This window comes from Etheostoma cragini, chromosome 4 (assembly GCF_013103735.1).
Source record: "Etheostoma cragini isolate CJK2018 chromosome 4, CSU_Ecrag_1.0, whole genome shotgun sequence".
Lineage (NCBI taxonomy): Eukaryota > Metazoa > Chordata > Actinopteri > Perciformes > Percidae > Etheostoma > Etheostoma cragini.
Genome location: NC_048410.1, coordinates 13,061,569 through 13,077,291, shown reverse-complemented (window position 1 = coordinate 13,077,291; position 15,723 = coordinate 13,061,569). Strand labels below are relative to the sequence as shown.

At 40.3% G+C, this 15,723-nt stretch overlaps 1 protein-coding gene across 4 annotated transcripts in view; it reads right to left on the bottom strand.

Moving 5' to 3' along the window:
* The window catches only part of col7a1 (collagen, type VII, alpha 1), a 62,040-nt gene that overhangs the window by 32,397 nt on the left and 13,920 nt on the right, over window positions 1–15,723 (bottom strand). For all 4 annotated transcript variants that reach the window (XM_034869960.1, XM_034869959.1, XM_034869963.1 and 1 more), the window contains exons 13-52: window positions 13,026–13,142; window positions 12,516–12,662; window positions 12,261–12,386; window positions 12,003–12,149; window positions 11,188–11,310; window positions 10,727–10,993; window positions 10,377–10,520; window positions 10,124–10,255; window positions 9,779–9,925; window positions 9,253–9,390; window positions 9,018–9,167; window positions 8,788–8,924; window positions 8,578–8,704; window positions 8,332–8,475; window positions 7,917–8,086; window positions 7,575–7,613; window positions 7,347–7,373; window positions 7,211–7,255; window positions 6,994–7,113; window positions 6,844–6,915; window positions 6,567–6,602; window positions 6,427–6,480; window positions 6,250–6,324; window positions 6,002–6,115; window positions 4,468–4,494; window positions 4,315–4,368; window positions 4,138–4,200; window positions 3,990–4,049; window positions 3,606–3,641; window positions 3,481–3,525; window positions 2,450–2,485; window positions 2,325–2,369; window positions 2,162–2,197; window positions 1,985–2,020; window positions 1,846–1,878; window positions 1,666–1,737; window positions 1,494–1,550; window positions 1,250–1,285; window positions 1,080–1,160; window positions 329–364 (exon numbers count right to left, since the gene is read on the bottom strand). In XM_034869960.1, the coding sequence (XP_034725851.1) occupies window positions 329–364; window positions 1,080–1,160; window positions 1,250–1,285; window positions 1,494–1,550; window positions 1,666–1,737; window positions 1,846–1,878; window positions 1,985–2,020; window positions 2,162–2,197; window positions 2,325–2,369; window positions 2,450–2,485; window positions 3,481–3,525; window positions 3,606–3,641; window positions 3,990–4,049; window positions 4,138–4,200; window positions 4,315–4,368; window positions 4,468–4,494; window positions 6,002–6,115; window positions 6,250–6,324; window positions 6,427–6,480; window positions 6,567–6,602; window positions 6,844–6,915; window positions 6,994–7,113; window positions 7,211–7,255; window positions 7,347–7,373; window positions 7,575–7,613; window positions 7,917–8,086; window positions 8,332–8,475; window positions 8,578–8,704; window positions 8,788–8,924; window positions 9,018–9,167; window positions 9,253–9,390; window positions 9,779–9,925; window positions 10,124–10,255; window positions 10,377–10,520; window positions 10,727–10,993; window positions 11,188–11,310; window positions 12,003–12,149; window positions 12,261–12,386; window positions 12,516–12,662; window positions 13,026–13,142 (3,551 nt within the window). The remainder of the gene's footprint in view (window positions 1–328; window positions 365–1,079; window positions 1,161–1,249; window positions 1,286–1,493; window positions 1,551–1,665; window positions 1,738–1,845; window positions 1,879–1,984; window positions 2,021–2,161; window positions 2,198–2,324; window positions 2,370–2,449; window positions 2,486–3,480; window positions 3,526–3,605; window positions 3,642–3,989; window positions 4,050–4,137; window positions 4,201–4,314; window positions 4,369–4,467; window positions 4,495–6,001; window positions 6,116–6,249; window positions 6,325–6,426; window positions 6,481–6,566; window positions 6,603–6,843; window positions 6,916–6,993; window positions 7,114–7,210; window positions 7,256–7,346; window positions 7,374–7,574; window positions 7,614–7,916; window positions 8,087–8,331; window positions 8,476–8,577; window positions 8,705–8,787; window positions 8,925–9,017; window positions 9,168–9,252; window positions 9,391–9,778; window positions 9,926–10,123; window positions 10,256–10,376; window positions 10,521–10,726; window positions 10,994–11,187; window positions 11,311–12,002; window positions 12,150–12,260; window positions 12,387–12,515; window positions 12,663–13,025; window positions 13,143–15,723) is intronic.

The window sequence follows — 15,723 nt, the reverse complement described above, 5'->3', positions numbered from 1 at the left end:
AAAAGAGACTTTTGTAGCGACATGTATACACTAATCACTAATAAATAACATAAATAATCTCTGTATATGTACTGTCTGCTTATATAAGGGTGTTTATAGTGTAAATATAACTATTATTTTAATTAATTTAATACTTTTTCTATTATTTTTCTATGTCTAAGAATTGTGTATTTGGGTTATTCTGATGTGTGTGAATGTTTCTTTTGAGCTGCTGTAACAAGGGAATTTCCCCAGTGTGGCATTAATAAAGTCTATCTTATCTTATAAACACACACAGAGAGTGGGTGTTGCGATGTTATCATCAATAAAATGAAGAGATCATACTTACAGGTGTGCCTTCATCACCCTTCTCTCCTCTCTCCCCCTGTAGAAAGAATTCACTTATTTTAAATGGGAGGAAATGTTAATAGTCTAAATCTACAACATCGACTGAGTAGAGGATAAGAAACATTTTACCAAACCATTTATGAGAATTTTTCATGCAATGCACAGTGTTGGTTTTACCTCTAAATGGCATCATTACAAAGAGATGCATGTTGGAAGGAGCAGAAGAAAGATTAATCTAGCACTGGTCTAGGATTACGGCACTGAGACCAACATGCAAACACAATAACTGCTTGACTAGGTTTTTACAAAACTCCAATGTAGTGTCTTCACTGGGTAAAGAAAGACATGACAAAATGATTAGATCAGTTGGGCTGCAACTAACAATAACCTTTGAACATTAATAATCTGCAGATTTTCTACATTAATTGTTTGGTCTATAAAATGTTAAACATTTGTGTGAAAAAGAAAAAAAAAAGTTTTTAATATGACAATTTCCCAGCGCCTAAGTTAACTTCCTGAGTCCAAAGATAATAGGTTTATGATGGTGTAAAACAGAGACAATTTACTATGTATAATTATAACTAACAATTAGACAACTATCATAAATAGCTGCTATTTAATTATCACCAAGCCGTACTTCCTACTATAGGTAGAGAATGCTAACAATAAGATATTGAAAAAAGGTGTGGGGAGTAGTTATTGTTGAAGAGGGAATGGTGTTACTTTATACAGATCCCATCCATCACTCTCACCTCTTTCCCAGGAGGACCAGGCTTCCCTGGGGTTCCTGGCCGCCCATTCTCCCCCCTCTCTCCTGGTTCCCCAGCATCTCCCTAAAGAACAGTTAAAAGACCGGTTTGACAATCACATAAACCGAAAGGCTAAAAACATATCAAAGAAAAACACACAGCAGGCCTCTTACCTTGGCACCCGGCCTTCCATTGACACCAGCAAGTCCCTGAGGGAAGAGCACATGTTGTATGGATTTTCAGTTTCAGCAGTTTTGGGGCATGAATTACACTGACAGGTGGCACAAGGGAATGTTTCATGAATAAGAGATGCTATTGTCCGGAATATATTATATACAGCATGTGTAACATTATGAGCCATTGTGCCATTTGTTGTTGTGATAAAGATATGCTACAATGACTCCAGTGTGAACTTACTCGCTCTCCTGGCTCTCCTTTAGGTCCAACAGCTGACCCTCCCGACCCTGAAGAGCCCTTGCAAAAATGATAAAGAAGGAAACGTCATTTAGACAGATGTCAGGCTGCAAGTGTACGGCACACACAAACCATTCCATATTTTGTAGGACATCATCATCCCCTGGTAGCTCACTTTCTCTCCTTTTTGTCCCATATCTCCTTTGTCTCCCCTGCCCCCCTCAGGACCAGCTAGGCCTCGATCCCCCTGTGGGAGAACAGCAAAGGACAGGAAACCCATCAGAGTGAAGGAAAAGTAAGCTCCGTTAAAATCTTAAAATGAAACGTTTCAAGAGAACAGTATTTGATAGCGTACCTGGTCCCCTTTCTTCCCAGGCAAGCCAAGAGCCTGGAGGATTTGAATTAAGACATTAAGTGCATATCCAAAATGAAAGGACAGATAAATTAGTATATGTCAGGATTTTTTCCTTTTCTTTTCTTATCTGATAACTCACACTTCTGCCAGGCTCCCCGCGTGCACCTTCGTTTCCCTGGGAACACACCGGTGCAATTGTTGTTTAATCTTTGCTCGGAAATTCATTGTATCAGATTATGAAATGTTCTGTGATGGAATCACGTTCCTATTGACCTGCTGCTTCTCTTATGATTGCAGTTAATGAAATCAGTCTCACCTTTTCTCCTGATGGTCCACTGGGCCCTGGTAAACCCTGGTGACAAATGAATACTCATTCAGAACACTCTCTTTGCATTTATAAACAGTCAGACCATGCAGATATGAAACAATATGACACACAGATGTCATTAGCCAATGCTGCATGGCAGTCTTTCACTCACTCTCAACCCTGGTGTTCCTGCGATGCCCGGCTTCCCTGGGTCCCCCTGCGAGACAACATTATTCATTAACCGCACACAATCCCACTAATTTAAATTAAAAACTAAATCAACATTAGTCTACTCACTCTCTCCCCAGTTTCACCAGCTGGTCCTCGCTCCCCCTTCAAAGAGACACATGATTCACTGATTGTTTTCAAGTCAAATTGCATGTTCGCTTACTGTGGCTGTTGCAACTGGAGTCTGTCCAGGTCTTGTTCTAGATTCTAAGAGTCTCTTCTTTGATCGTCTGACTTACTGTGCAATATCAATTTGGATTTATTTATTCTACTCATTATGTTTAAACCTGTGGTGCTGGCCGTGGATGCTTGTTTGCCTAACTTGTTTTTGTCTTTGTGATGTTTTTCCAGTGTCTTTTCTAGCACTGATCAGGAGTAGCATTCCTTATTTTGTTGTGTTCCGTATTCAGGCTTTCTATTCCATTAGATCTTACAGAAAAGGGGGACTGATCTTAGTGTACATTATGTAACTTCTAAAATGATCATTTGTGTCACTGGAAATGTTCCACAGTTACTTGGGATGTTTTGTTGCTAGCAATTGTTAGAGCTTCTCAACTTACATGGGGTCTTCTTCAAATAACTACTGTGCAGGGAAAATTGAGGGATTCCTTTTATATACCAGGCATTACCACTCAATGGGCACAGCTATAAACATAATCATGTACATACAGACAGCCATATCATCCAAAAAACATTACAGCTGCTTTTAAGTTCAGCAAAAAAACACATTCTCTGCAGCATAGTCATGCATCAGCCTGCTGTATCTCCACCCTTTTCTAAGCAACATATATTTTTCATATTTACTTTTGCTCAGCAAGGTTGTTAATATCATCCCATTTTGGACCATAGACGTTTAGACTATTAAACACACACACACACACACACACACACACACACACACACACACACACACACACACACACACACACACACACACACACACACACACACACACACACACACACACACACACACACACACACACACACACACACACACACACACACACACACACACACACACACACACACACACACACACACACACACACACACACACACACACACACACACACGACTTACTCTCCTCATGTGACTCACCCTGTCTCCCTGTGCTCCAGGCTCACCTGGCTGTCCTCGGTCACCCTATCAAAATAGAGAGCGACAAAGTCATTCCTCTATTAACAACTTACAAAAGACGTGATTTTTTTTTACCTTTCTCTTACCTTTCCACCAATTTCTCCTGGAGGCCCACGGGGACCCTGAAAGACATGAGCAAAATGCTTGATCATAACTGTATTACTTCCATCGAGCTTATGTTTTCTGTGTTAGAAAAACAGGACATCTAAAAAATGACAACATAACGGCCATTGGTCTCACTTGAAATTAGGAGAAAAATTTTTCTCTATAAATTCTTGAAGTCAGAAGATTTAGGTATTCTTCAAAAATCTGTGCGATTGTCTGTTATGATACAGATCAGAATTGAGGCGCACATCATTAGCTCTGAAGTTGTGAAGGGTGTGACAAGGATTGTACAGGTGTAGCAGAGATTGTGCAAAAATGGTTTCATTATTGTGACATAATCTAAAATTGCTGTGTGTTCAACCTACCCTGTCCCCAGGCTCTCCTTGCCTGCCTGCGGGTCCCGGCGGCCCATCACCACCATCGCCCTGAAAAACAACCACAATCCTTACAGTACTTTGGGATAAACACCCCACATGCTCAAACACTCAATAACCTATATCAATCTGCAGCTACCTTGTCTCCTTTGCTGCCTTGTAGTCCTGGTGGCCCTCTAGAACCCTGAGTCCCTGGAGTACCCTTATAATAAAAATGCAATTAATAAATGCAAAATTCACCCCCCTACCACATGCACATTGAGTTCATCTGCAAACTAAACATGTCAGCACATTGGCAGTGATTGACAGTGCTTACTGGGGAGCCCTTCTCGCCCTTCACGGCCACCCCGCTACCGACTCCTGGAAGTCCCTGTCGGCAAAGAGAGATAAGTGCTGAGAACCATTATGCTTGCAGGCTTCTCGGGATATTTCTGCAGTGAAAGGACAAGTTGGCAATAGTGTGACTAACCCTCTCTCCTGAGCTGCCCTTGTCTCCCTGAAGAAAGAAAGAAAGAAAGAGAGAGACGGAGAGAGAGAGAAGATGCTGAACATTGTTGTTGAGAAAGGTCTCTTTATGAAAACCTGAGACATTGACAGATTGATACACAAACAAACCACCTCTCGGCAACTCTACATAGAATCTCAACATCAATGCAAATGAATAAAAAGGGAAAACAACAAAAACACAGTACCAGGAGTAAAAATAAAAATGTATTCTTTTTAATCCACACAAACCACTGCTTTCATTACTGATGAATTAAAGAACTGCTGTGATACTTCTTTGCTTGCAATGACAATAAGTACTTAGAATAATTGTGTTTCATTCGAGTTTCCAGATAATCTGTCTTTACAGATATGTACTAGATAAATATCTATCCATCCACAATTATTACATTTTAAAATTGTTTCTTTTTGGTTGCTTTGGAAGCTATAAAAAGAGATGTCTGTATGCAGTCCTTTTTCTAAAATTTGCAAGGAAATTTTCCTTTTGAAATTTAAATTATACACTAAAAATTATATTGTGAAATAAAAACTACCCCTAAAATCTCAGCTTTTCTGGCACATCTGATTGAGCCTCCAATGAAGGAATAATGAAGTGGCTCAATGCTACCACCATGTGCATTAGTCTAACAATTACAGTTTGCTCTTAGAGCAGTCGTTGCAGCCAAAATACTCCATTGAGAGTTCATTAATCTCCGTCGAGCCATCTTAGTGTTTTAAAAATAGTGATTTTGATGCTATCATAGTAGTGCCCTTAGCACTCCCATGCCATTTGACCAAAAACGAAAATACGGTAAATCTTAAAAGGTGGCGCTTATGTCCTAATTATGCTTTTAAATGAAAGTTTGACTCAGATACATTCACAAAAAGACCCTAAGTTGCACTTTGACAAGAGGTACGCTTTAACAAAATTAGAGAGGACAAAATGTTTTTAAAACAACTAAATTGTCTATGTATTTGAAACTGTGTAATGGGTTCTTGTAAATCTAATGTAATTGTATGCAAAAACCTTAACACTAAACCTGAATATTTAGGGTGCAAAAGCAAGTTTTCATGAGTTTATGACCAAATGGCAGAGAATAATTTAAAAGTCTGTTTCCATTATGCATCATTAGATTAGTAAACTGAACACAGCCCACTTGTGTTAACCTACCCAGCTGGTCCATATGTTGCTCTACAGGCCAAAGGGATGACAGCAGCAACTGATCTAACATCGGTAAATCCAGCTTTATCAGGACAGAAAGATGCTCACGGCAGTTTCAAAGACAGCTTGTGTTACGATTGTGAGTTTTGATTCATCACTTGCACAACATAACGACAGGGCTAGAAGAGGGAATCATTTTTATCTCAGTTAAGGAGTGATGAAATGCTCTCTGTTACTGGCCCATTTTTCAGCTTTGAGGTGTATTTTCAAAAGAAATCTTTTAGGAGGTGAAAGTCCTCTATACTAAATGTACTTTCTAAATCAAGTGGAATGGGGAGAAGCAGGGGAGGAGGCTAACCTTGATGGAGATTCCTGGTGTTCCTGGTAAACCTGGGCGACCATCCTGACCAGGTATCCCCGGATCTCCAACAGAACCTTTCAACCCATCACTGCCTGGCCGGCCAGGAGTACCCTTAGTACACAAAACAAACACTGGTTAGGGTGCAGGGTTTGTGCAAGTAAGGTCCACTGTTGGATTTAGGATAAACATGGCCATGTACAATAAATTTAGGATTGGGGTTAAAGTCACTCCAGTTTGTTTCTTACTGGTATTCCCGGGATGCCTGCCTCTCCTTTCCTCCCTGGAAGACCCCCTCCTGATGTTGTTGACCCTGGTTCACCCTGAAGCATCAGAAAAACACCATGAACACAAAAACACACTTCCCATATCATTTAGTTCTCCGTCTGAGGTTAGTTAAGGTTAGAAATGATCGCTCAGCTCACCCTTTCACCCTTACTGCCTTTTGACCCTTGTAGCCCTGTGACACCTGGTTCACCCTAGGAAAATAGAAAAACACTTAAGTAAGCATTTTACTTCATATTCAAATATCCACCGAACAACTCTGCAGGTCAGAGTTACTTACTGGATCTCCTCTGATACCAGGTAGGCCCTGTGAACCCTGCAGACACAAAAACATAATTTTGTTGGCTCTATGCTAGTCTCACATTTCCAGAGCTATCTCCACAGTGCTGTGGACTAAGGTCTGGCTACACAACCCATACATTCTGAGATAGGAGGGGAAAAAAAAATTCTGGGTTGTTTGCATTTCATTAAACAAATCACAATTTATTAAGGCTGCACTAAGCTCCGGACTCAGCGGCGGTGGCTTTCAACACCGGTAGGTTCTGGTCCCTACTCACCGGGACTCCTGCATTTCCAGGGGAACCTGGTCGTCCCGGCAAACCTGGATTTCCATCAATGCCAGGAAAACCCTAAACAGGAAACAAACTTACTTCAGTCCTGATTGGGGAAGTTTGTAGAGTTTTATGTATGGCCTTAGCTGTACTTACTCTTTCCCCCTTTTCTCCTTTCACCCCCAATGAGGGGTCAATAGTGACAGTTTGGCCTGGTGGACCTGGGCGGCCTTCAGGTCCTCTGGGGCCTTCCCTCCCAGGCACACCATCACGACCCTGCATACACACCACATAAGTACTGTTTGTGCAATCAATAGCATTTGGAAAAATCTGTACATTGCTGTTATTAGGTCAGTGTTAATGAAGGACTCACAGGATCTCCCTTTTGTCCATCTACACCATCTCTGCCTCTCTCCCCCTGGGGTGTCAAACAAAAAAAAGGCACTGTAACAGCTAAAAAATACATACAACAATAGTGGTAAAACCTTTAGCAACTTCCTGCACTGTACCTTCTCTCCACGTTCTCCCTTCTCACTCTAAAAGAAATTGGAAAGATTAAACTTAGAAATAATACAGTAGGGAGGAGGAGGAGCCAAGAGAATTTAAAAGATATTTCTGGCAGTCATCAAATCTACAGTACATTCATCAAAGCCAGTCTGTCCAATATTATTGTGGATTATTATCAACACAGGTTCAAAAGTTTCACAACAGTATGAAAGTACAGTTAGAGAACTCACCTCAGAGCAATAAACAGTACACTGATCTGGACCTGGACCCTGACAAAACAAGGACCAAAACATTAGGCTGAGATGAGAGGTGTTTTGTATTATATATGGGTTTAGTAAAACAATTACTTGGCATGCCATTTCCATAAAAACAAAAAAAAGAAATCACAAAATACAATGGGAAACACTGTTGGAATCAGTGTTCAAATGTTACATTTGTTTGTCAATTTGCCGAATTAAGATAGTAAGAATGTGTTGTTTTGGTCTTGGTCAATTGTATACAGAATGCCACTCCTAGCTTGAAAAAACAAGATTATAAAACAAAACAAAGCTTTTTCCCAGGTTTCTTCTTACCTCTGGTATTCTGGCAATGCCGCAGAGCAAGTCCGCCAGATCAGTATATACGGTGTCCAACTGTAATGCATCACGAGTGTAGAGAAGGTTTTGGGTGCTGCCGTCTGTCACTGCCCGGCGCAGCTCCTCGGTATTCGCCTGGTCTATACCCACCGCTAACACTGTCACACCTAGCAGACACACACCAAAGAAAATTGTCTCACAGAACAGAGGTGGAGTTTTGGAATTGTATGTGTAGTATACAAAGAAGATGGTCAGTGTAAAGATTGTATTAGGATGTTTTTCAGTTTTGTTATAGTTCCAGATGGAGGCATGTGTCACAGAGCCACTGACTTAAGACAATTTTTAGGAGTTGTATTTTTTCTATCAATTTACAAATACTTGTGTGGCTGAAATCTTGGCTTCTCCAGCACACCTGTAGCCTTGAGACTGCTTGCTGCGAGAGTCAGGTTGTCAGCAGATTTTTTGTCAGCAATGATGACGACAGCCCCAGGGACCCTCGGTCTCCGTCCAGCTGAGGGGGTCAGAAGGTACTGCCTGGTGTATGTCACCGCCTCACCTGCAGAGGGAGGCAGACAAAATCACAACTCCGAAGACAGAGAGACACACACAAACACACACACACACAAACAGACACACACGTCAGAGAGAAAACACTGACCAATGTTATTCCCGGGACTTTCATCAAACGGCGTGGACTGGATCTCTTGAAGAAGGGTGTCAGATCTGTCATGGCGATTAAGCAGGAACCATATTTTGGGTCTGTAACCGTATACAACAACTCCCACCTGAAACAAGCAAAAAATAAATCCAAACTTTTGCAGAAGACAGCTAAAACGCCATGTTTTGAGACTTATTCTTAGAGCAGTACCTGAGAGTCGCGGGCTCCGATAGTATTGAGCGACCTTACAGCACTTGTGAGGAGTTGGCGCAGTGGTCTTGCGAAGCTAATCCGATCCGTAGATGCCGGCACCAGAAACACCACATCTAGACGCCCACCCACACAGACTGCAGACAGAGAAGTTTGTGGGGGCAAATACGATTTTAAAAAGGTGTTTATACTATATGCATGGTAAATATATTAAAAAGAGGATGAGTTACCGGTGTGTTCCTCTACAAAGCTCTCAGTTCCCAATCCACTTTCGAAGGTGGGCTGCACAGTAAAGCGATACCTACGGCCCAATTGCAGCCCAGTCACAAAGTAAAAGCTGGACGCAGCAGGGAGCGTGACCGATGAGCCTCGTCCAATATCTAAGAGATATGAACAGTTAAAATGACAGGACTGTAAAGCAGTCTTAAATAAACAAATTGGAACACGTCTAATAACATGTTTCACCTGTTCCATCCATCTCTCTCCAACGTAGAATATATCCTGTGGCACCTGGGACTGGAGTCCAGCCAAGCCGCATAGAATTCCGGGTAACCTCCGCCACTCGTAAAGTTGTCGTAGGTACGGAGGGCGTCGGGGCACCAGCTGCATACGTGGATACAGAGAAACAGCATTGACATTCTATTTGTTATTTCATCCAATATATTTGTTGAAATAAGGTTTGTATATGGTGCAATACTAAACTATTGTGCACAAGAAGGACATGATTTCCATGCTTACTTAGATACAATGCAAAATGCAGTATTGCATTTAGTTTATTTTATGATTTAAAATGAAATGTTCACAAATGCTGAATATACAGCATTTGTGAACATTTTATTTTAAATCATCATCAAGTAATGTTAAATCCATTCATTCTTTTAAGAACACTTTTGGAAGGCTCACATCCATTGTTTATTTTGTCCACGGTTATTAAAACTTGATTATTAATACTTATTAAAATAATATAAAAATATAGGAAGACAGCACTCACGTGTGGTAACTCTGACAGACACAGGGGTTCCCTCTCTGTTTTGAACTAAAGCCATGACCTGCACCTCGTACTGGGCTCCGGGGTCCAACCGGTCTAAATCCACTGTTGTCACATCTCCCCCCACCAGCTGACTTCTCTCTTCACCACCTTTAGCAACACATAGTCACAACAGTGAGTAGAGGAACACAGTCTAGCTGCTATAAAACATTCAACACAGAAAAAAACCTATTTCTCTTTTAAGTGCAAATTAAAGCTTTGAAAGAAACGTTGGTCATTGCACTAAGATGTGAGATCTATATGAAAGGACTTTATCACAAAAGGGAAATGGACCATCGATAGATCTACCGTCCGTTCTTCTCCAAGACACACGATAAGCCGTTGCTCCCTGCACACCAACCCAAGTGACACGGACAACCTCTCCACGTGCCTCCTGGACTTGCAGTGACGTCACAGACCCAACCACAGACTGATCTGACTCTGAAGGTTGGGACAGAAAACAAATCAGTCCGTCAATCTCTTTCGTATAACCCTACTCAGAGCCAAGGTTCTCCCAAAAGACATCTGAAATAATGTATATTTGACAGATTCATTGTGGTACCTGTTCTGGTACTCAGGGTGGAAGGACTTCCCTCTCGAGAGCCAGTAAGGGAAGAAACTAATATGCTGTAGGCTGAACCTGACTGTAGTCCATCAATGGTGAAGGAAGAGACGTTGGCGGGCAAGATGCGAGTTGTTTCAACTCCTACACCAGCAAAACATTGCAGAGAGATGGAAATATAGAAAATTGTATCTTCCTCCAACCACAGATAACCGAAGATAGAACAGGCCAGATCACTGCCCAAATCTAAACGTTAAACTGTTACTATTCTTTATATTGTTCTGTTATCATGTATTTAGATGAAACCTGTGTCTGTTCAATACTTAGTATTAATGCTAATTATTGCTTACCATCATCACGGAGCCAAGTGACCTTATAGCCAGTTGACCTAGTAGACTGTGACCATGCAATGCGTATTCTCTGAGATGTGACTTCAACGATGCGAAGGCCAGACACCGATCCACCCTGGGGGTTAGTCCGAGTAGACAGCGTGACCACCTCTCCCACACGTTGATCAACCACAGATGAAACACCAACAACCAGCGCCTCATCTGGTTGCAGGCCGTCTATAGTGAAGGCTGTGACCTCCGCCCCAACAATACGGAACTGCTCTGCACCTGCAAGGTAGTACGAAAGGGAATACGAAATAATGCACTCTTTAAACTGAGGAAAGATATAAAACAACCATTTTTTAAAGGATCATGAAATAAGATCTAAACATAGACTTTCAATTTGATATAAAAATATGAATACAATTATATAGGATTCAAAAGGTTAAACTCACAAACACATTACAAAATATAATACTTACTGTTGCCTTGTCTCCAAGTAACTCTGTAACCCGTTGCCCCAGTAGCACCTGTCCAGGCGATTCGAAGTCTCCGACTGTTTTTGTTTGTCACTCTGAGGTTAGTCACTCTGCCAGCACCTTGCTCTGAAATGAAGAGCATACAATGTCAATGTCAATTTTATTTCTATAGCACATTTAAAAACAACAACAACAGTTGACCAAAGTGCTGAACAGGGTCGATGTCAAATACATAAATAAGAAGTATAAAAATCACTCTAACCAAAATACATCAAGGCTTTACGTGGCAAAATTCAATGTATACAATTTGAACATGACCCGGTTTAAAAAGCAGTTCAAAAATATGGTTTTCACAATATACAGCGAGGATAAGGGTTTTGACTATTACAGATTTATTTTTTAACTTACATTATTTCGTTTTATGGTCAATATATACATAGGTAAACTTTCTTTTCTTTGTGGTGTGTTAATATACTGTACTTTTGTAGGAAATTGTAAAGAATGTGTTAAATATGATATAAATACTTGAATTATGATGATGTAAACATGTAGCTATTCATGATGATTATTATACAGTAGTGAAAAAGGGGGTAGGATTAAATAACTCTTTGCTTCTTTTTATTCCTTTTTGGACAAATTCATATTTTGTTTGTTTCTTTGTTTTGTTCTTTGGTTTTTCATAATTCTTTTTTTTTTTTTACAAGATTAAAATAAAGCATTCATTCATTCAAGAAAGCTAGTCTGAGTATTTCACCTGTAGGGAAACAACAGACAGACAGACAGGATAGAGCTCCTGTCTGTCTCAATGTTCAACTCACCAGGTTTGATGTAGATAGTAACTGGGTCTCCTTCAATTTCTCCCACCAGCGCTGTGACACTGACACCGTAAGAGACTCCCACTGCCAGGTCTCTGAGGTCAAGGGTTGTCTGGTTTCCAGGGATAATCCGTATTTCCTCCGATCCCGCTAACATGACATGAAACAAACAGCGACACAATTTTTACAAGCATGTTTTCATTCATAATTGGGCATTAAAACATCTCAATTGATAATAAAAAATAAAATCAACCAGTTCACCTTCTGTGTTCAGGATAACGATGCGGTACTGTGTGGTCCCGGCTACACCCGTCCAGCCGAGTCTTGCAGTACTGCCCAGAGACTCCACAACTCTCAGGTTGGACACTCTCCCCACTGGCTGTTCCTCTGCAACAACAGATGATTTGGACATAAAAAATGGATGCAAGCACAAAAACTTTAAAAACATATTTACAGGAAAAAAATGTATGACCCATTAATCAACAGAGTGTTATGCCCCCAGGCTGAGTTAGGAACCTCTGGATGTGGTGGAGACAGGTGTGGCCTCCTCCCGACCTTCAAACAGAGTGTACAGGGTGATGATATATTCTGTGTTGGGCTGAAGGCCTGTTAGCTCATAGCTGGTAGTGGTTCTAGGAAAGGTCCGGCTCTGGACGCGGCCTCCTGGACACAGAGCAACAATCATTGGATTTATGTTAAATATAGTCACTATCAGTATATACTATTACCTGCCACATTGAAGTGGGGATGGCATTTAATACATTATTTGACTATATGTCAGTCAAATCATGTAATGATAAAATGAATAAGTAATTCTGATACAGTGCACATACAATTTAGTTGATTTAAAATCAGTCACAAAATCGGATTTGAAATTAAATCTTAAAATAATTTCCGGCTAATCATAATTCCTTGTCCATTTTGCAAAGCCCATATTAAAACCACCGAATGCAACATGTAATGTACAAAAAGACTGCAAAAGAGACAAGAGAATGTGTGAGCGTGCACGTGACATGGCCATCTGACCTTCCCCCTCTCTCCATTCTAGGCGGTACCCTTGAGATGACGGAATGAGTCTCCAAGTGAGGCGAATAGTGGAGGGGCTGGTGGTAGCTGCTCTGAGCACCTGCTGTTCCTGACGGTCTGAGGGAAAGACATTGTCAATCAGATGTACGGTATGTCATAGGTAACACTCCATTATCCTCAAAAACCCATCTATAAAAAATGTTAAAGATCAGATAGATTAGATATATTATATATATATACACATTTTTCAAGTATGTAAACAATACTGAAAGGCTTATAGGTACACTAAAAGGTTGATTGGTTGTTGATATCATTCCTTCTGTCTGTGCTGGCCCCAAAGGGATTCCTTTCTCCATTCGTTTCAATGTAAGTGACGGGATGGAATCCACACTCGCTGCAAAGATCCCATCTAAAGTTTAGCTGAGGAAAATATGAGGCTTTTGCAGTCTATTATTTAGGCTAAATCACCTGGGTACTGTGAGGACTGGCCAAGTGATGAAAGGAAAACACACAGAGGCCGGAGTGATCTTCCACAGTCCTAACACAGATCACCCCCCCAACCTTTCCTTGCTGAACTCTACTCCCCTACTATAAAGACCATAGGACGCTCTCATGAGGACCAGCAGTTAATGTTGTTGGGAGCTCTTTAACAAACATGCTTAATTGAAGTAAATATAACCAATACATTAATTTGAATGTAATGGTCAGTACATTCATACTACATGTGTAGCATGTTTTTTCATTAACAATGCAAATGATGATAGTATGCATACGGAAATTACCCAAAATGACTGATGTTAGCAAGTTAGCGTACTATACCCACATGTTCTTGAATGCTAACTAGGGTTGGGTATAATTTTAAAAAGTTTGGACTCAGGTACCAGTAGCAATAGCATGACTTTGATACCGGTTCCTAAATAATACCTTCTTTGATACCAATTTTATAAAACAAAAACAATTTACAACATGCCACATTACTTTACCAATCTTTTCATTTAGTTTTCAGCTCCTACTAAGTGAGCCCAGTCTCTGTGTAACATAGTTTTTTCCTGCAGGCCTCTAGGACTTGTCGCTAGACAGTCAATCACAAACATTATTAGATCTTGGTGGAAGTATGCAGCATGCTTATTGGCTCATGATGAGCACCAATGAGATTCACGGTATAGGATTTAAAGGCAGGGTGACCTTGCTGAGCCATAGTAACAAAGCGGGAACTTGGTATTTAAAAAACAAAACAATTAAACAGACCAAGGACTTACTTCATAACAACACAACACATTCACTTTACTTTCAAAAGGCATATTTTTGTGGACAGTATTGACAGGAGGAATGACTGAAACAACCAGTAAAAAATAACTTAACATACATACAGTATAGACAAGAATGAGAGAATTTTGTTATAAGGTGGGCTTGAGAAATTTAAAAATATCCTTTGAATATAGAGCTGCATTGATGAACTCAACGCGTTGTCCTTGCTGCAACATATGTGGCTTAAATGTGAGTATTTACTCTCAAACCAAACTGAGCAACATGTACTGTATATCATATATTAAATATCTTATTTGATTGTAATAAAGAAGAAAGAAATCGATTCACTGTAAACAAACTGCAATGCGGAATAAAGAGATCTTGTTTTGCCAGCATCTTAAGGCTCCTCCAACATAAGCAATCATGTAACTTAATCACCACACAAGTCACAGGAGCAGTTACTTAAAATTTTTAGATTTTATGGATGCTTACAAATTGCTACACTACTCTCCTCTGAAATGTCTACTAAAGAGACTTAGAAATCTGTAATTTGTAAAGATGTCACCCCCGGACACATCTAACTTAGTATGTTATAATGTCTATCATGTAGACAATTACAAGACTGATGGGAAAATGATTGTATAATAATAACAACAACAACAACAGTCACTTGCCAATATTTAAAGAGATTAATCTTGAGAATTGGGGTTCAAGCACCTGAGCTTTTCTGTTGACGTATCTTACTCGCCTCAGTACAAACCAACAGAACAACTAAATCAAGTAAGTTGTCATGAATATACATGCCAGTTTGAAACCCTTCCAAACCCAACAGCCAGATGCAGTATTTTGACATTTTCACACACAAGCTTGAACACAATTTTGATGCCAGAACGTTGGTTATCTTTGGGGTCCAGGAATCGGTTTCTGTATTGAGGAGGTGCCCATATTATATCACCGACAGCAAAATGAATTACAGTTTGAGTTTTTATTTCACATCTACACCCTCGGGGTACAGGTGTAATGGACTTGGTTCCAATAAATGCTCCCTAGGACAAGGACCCAAAATAATTATCACACAGTTAACTCCTCTTTTCTTGTTTGTGTGATAAACATGTCAACAAATCAACTAAAAAGTTCCAGGTGTCAGTGGGGCGCACACGGGTCAAATAACAAGGTCTCCAAACCGATGGCTGAGCAACAGACACCCACTGATGTCCCCTTTTAAGCCTGAGAGTCAGACTATACACTAACAAATCCAACATTTTACTCCATACCCTATTTTCTTGATTGGATGCCACACAAAGCCATTGAAGTGGTTTAAAATGTGGAAGAAGACAAACATAACCAGAACTCAATCTAACTTCTTTTAACTTCATTTTAAATGTCATGCAGTCTTTAATATATTGTTTAGAACTTAATGTTTGGCATCCTACATGTAAAAACACAATAG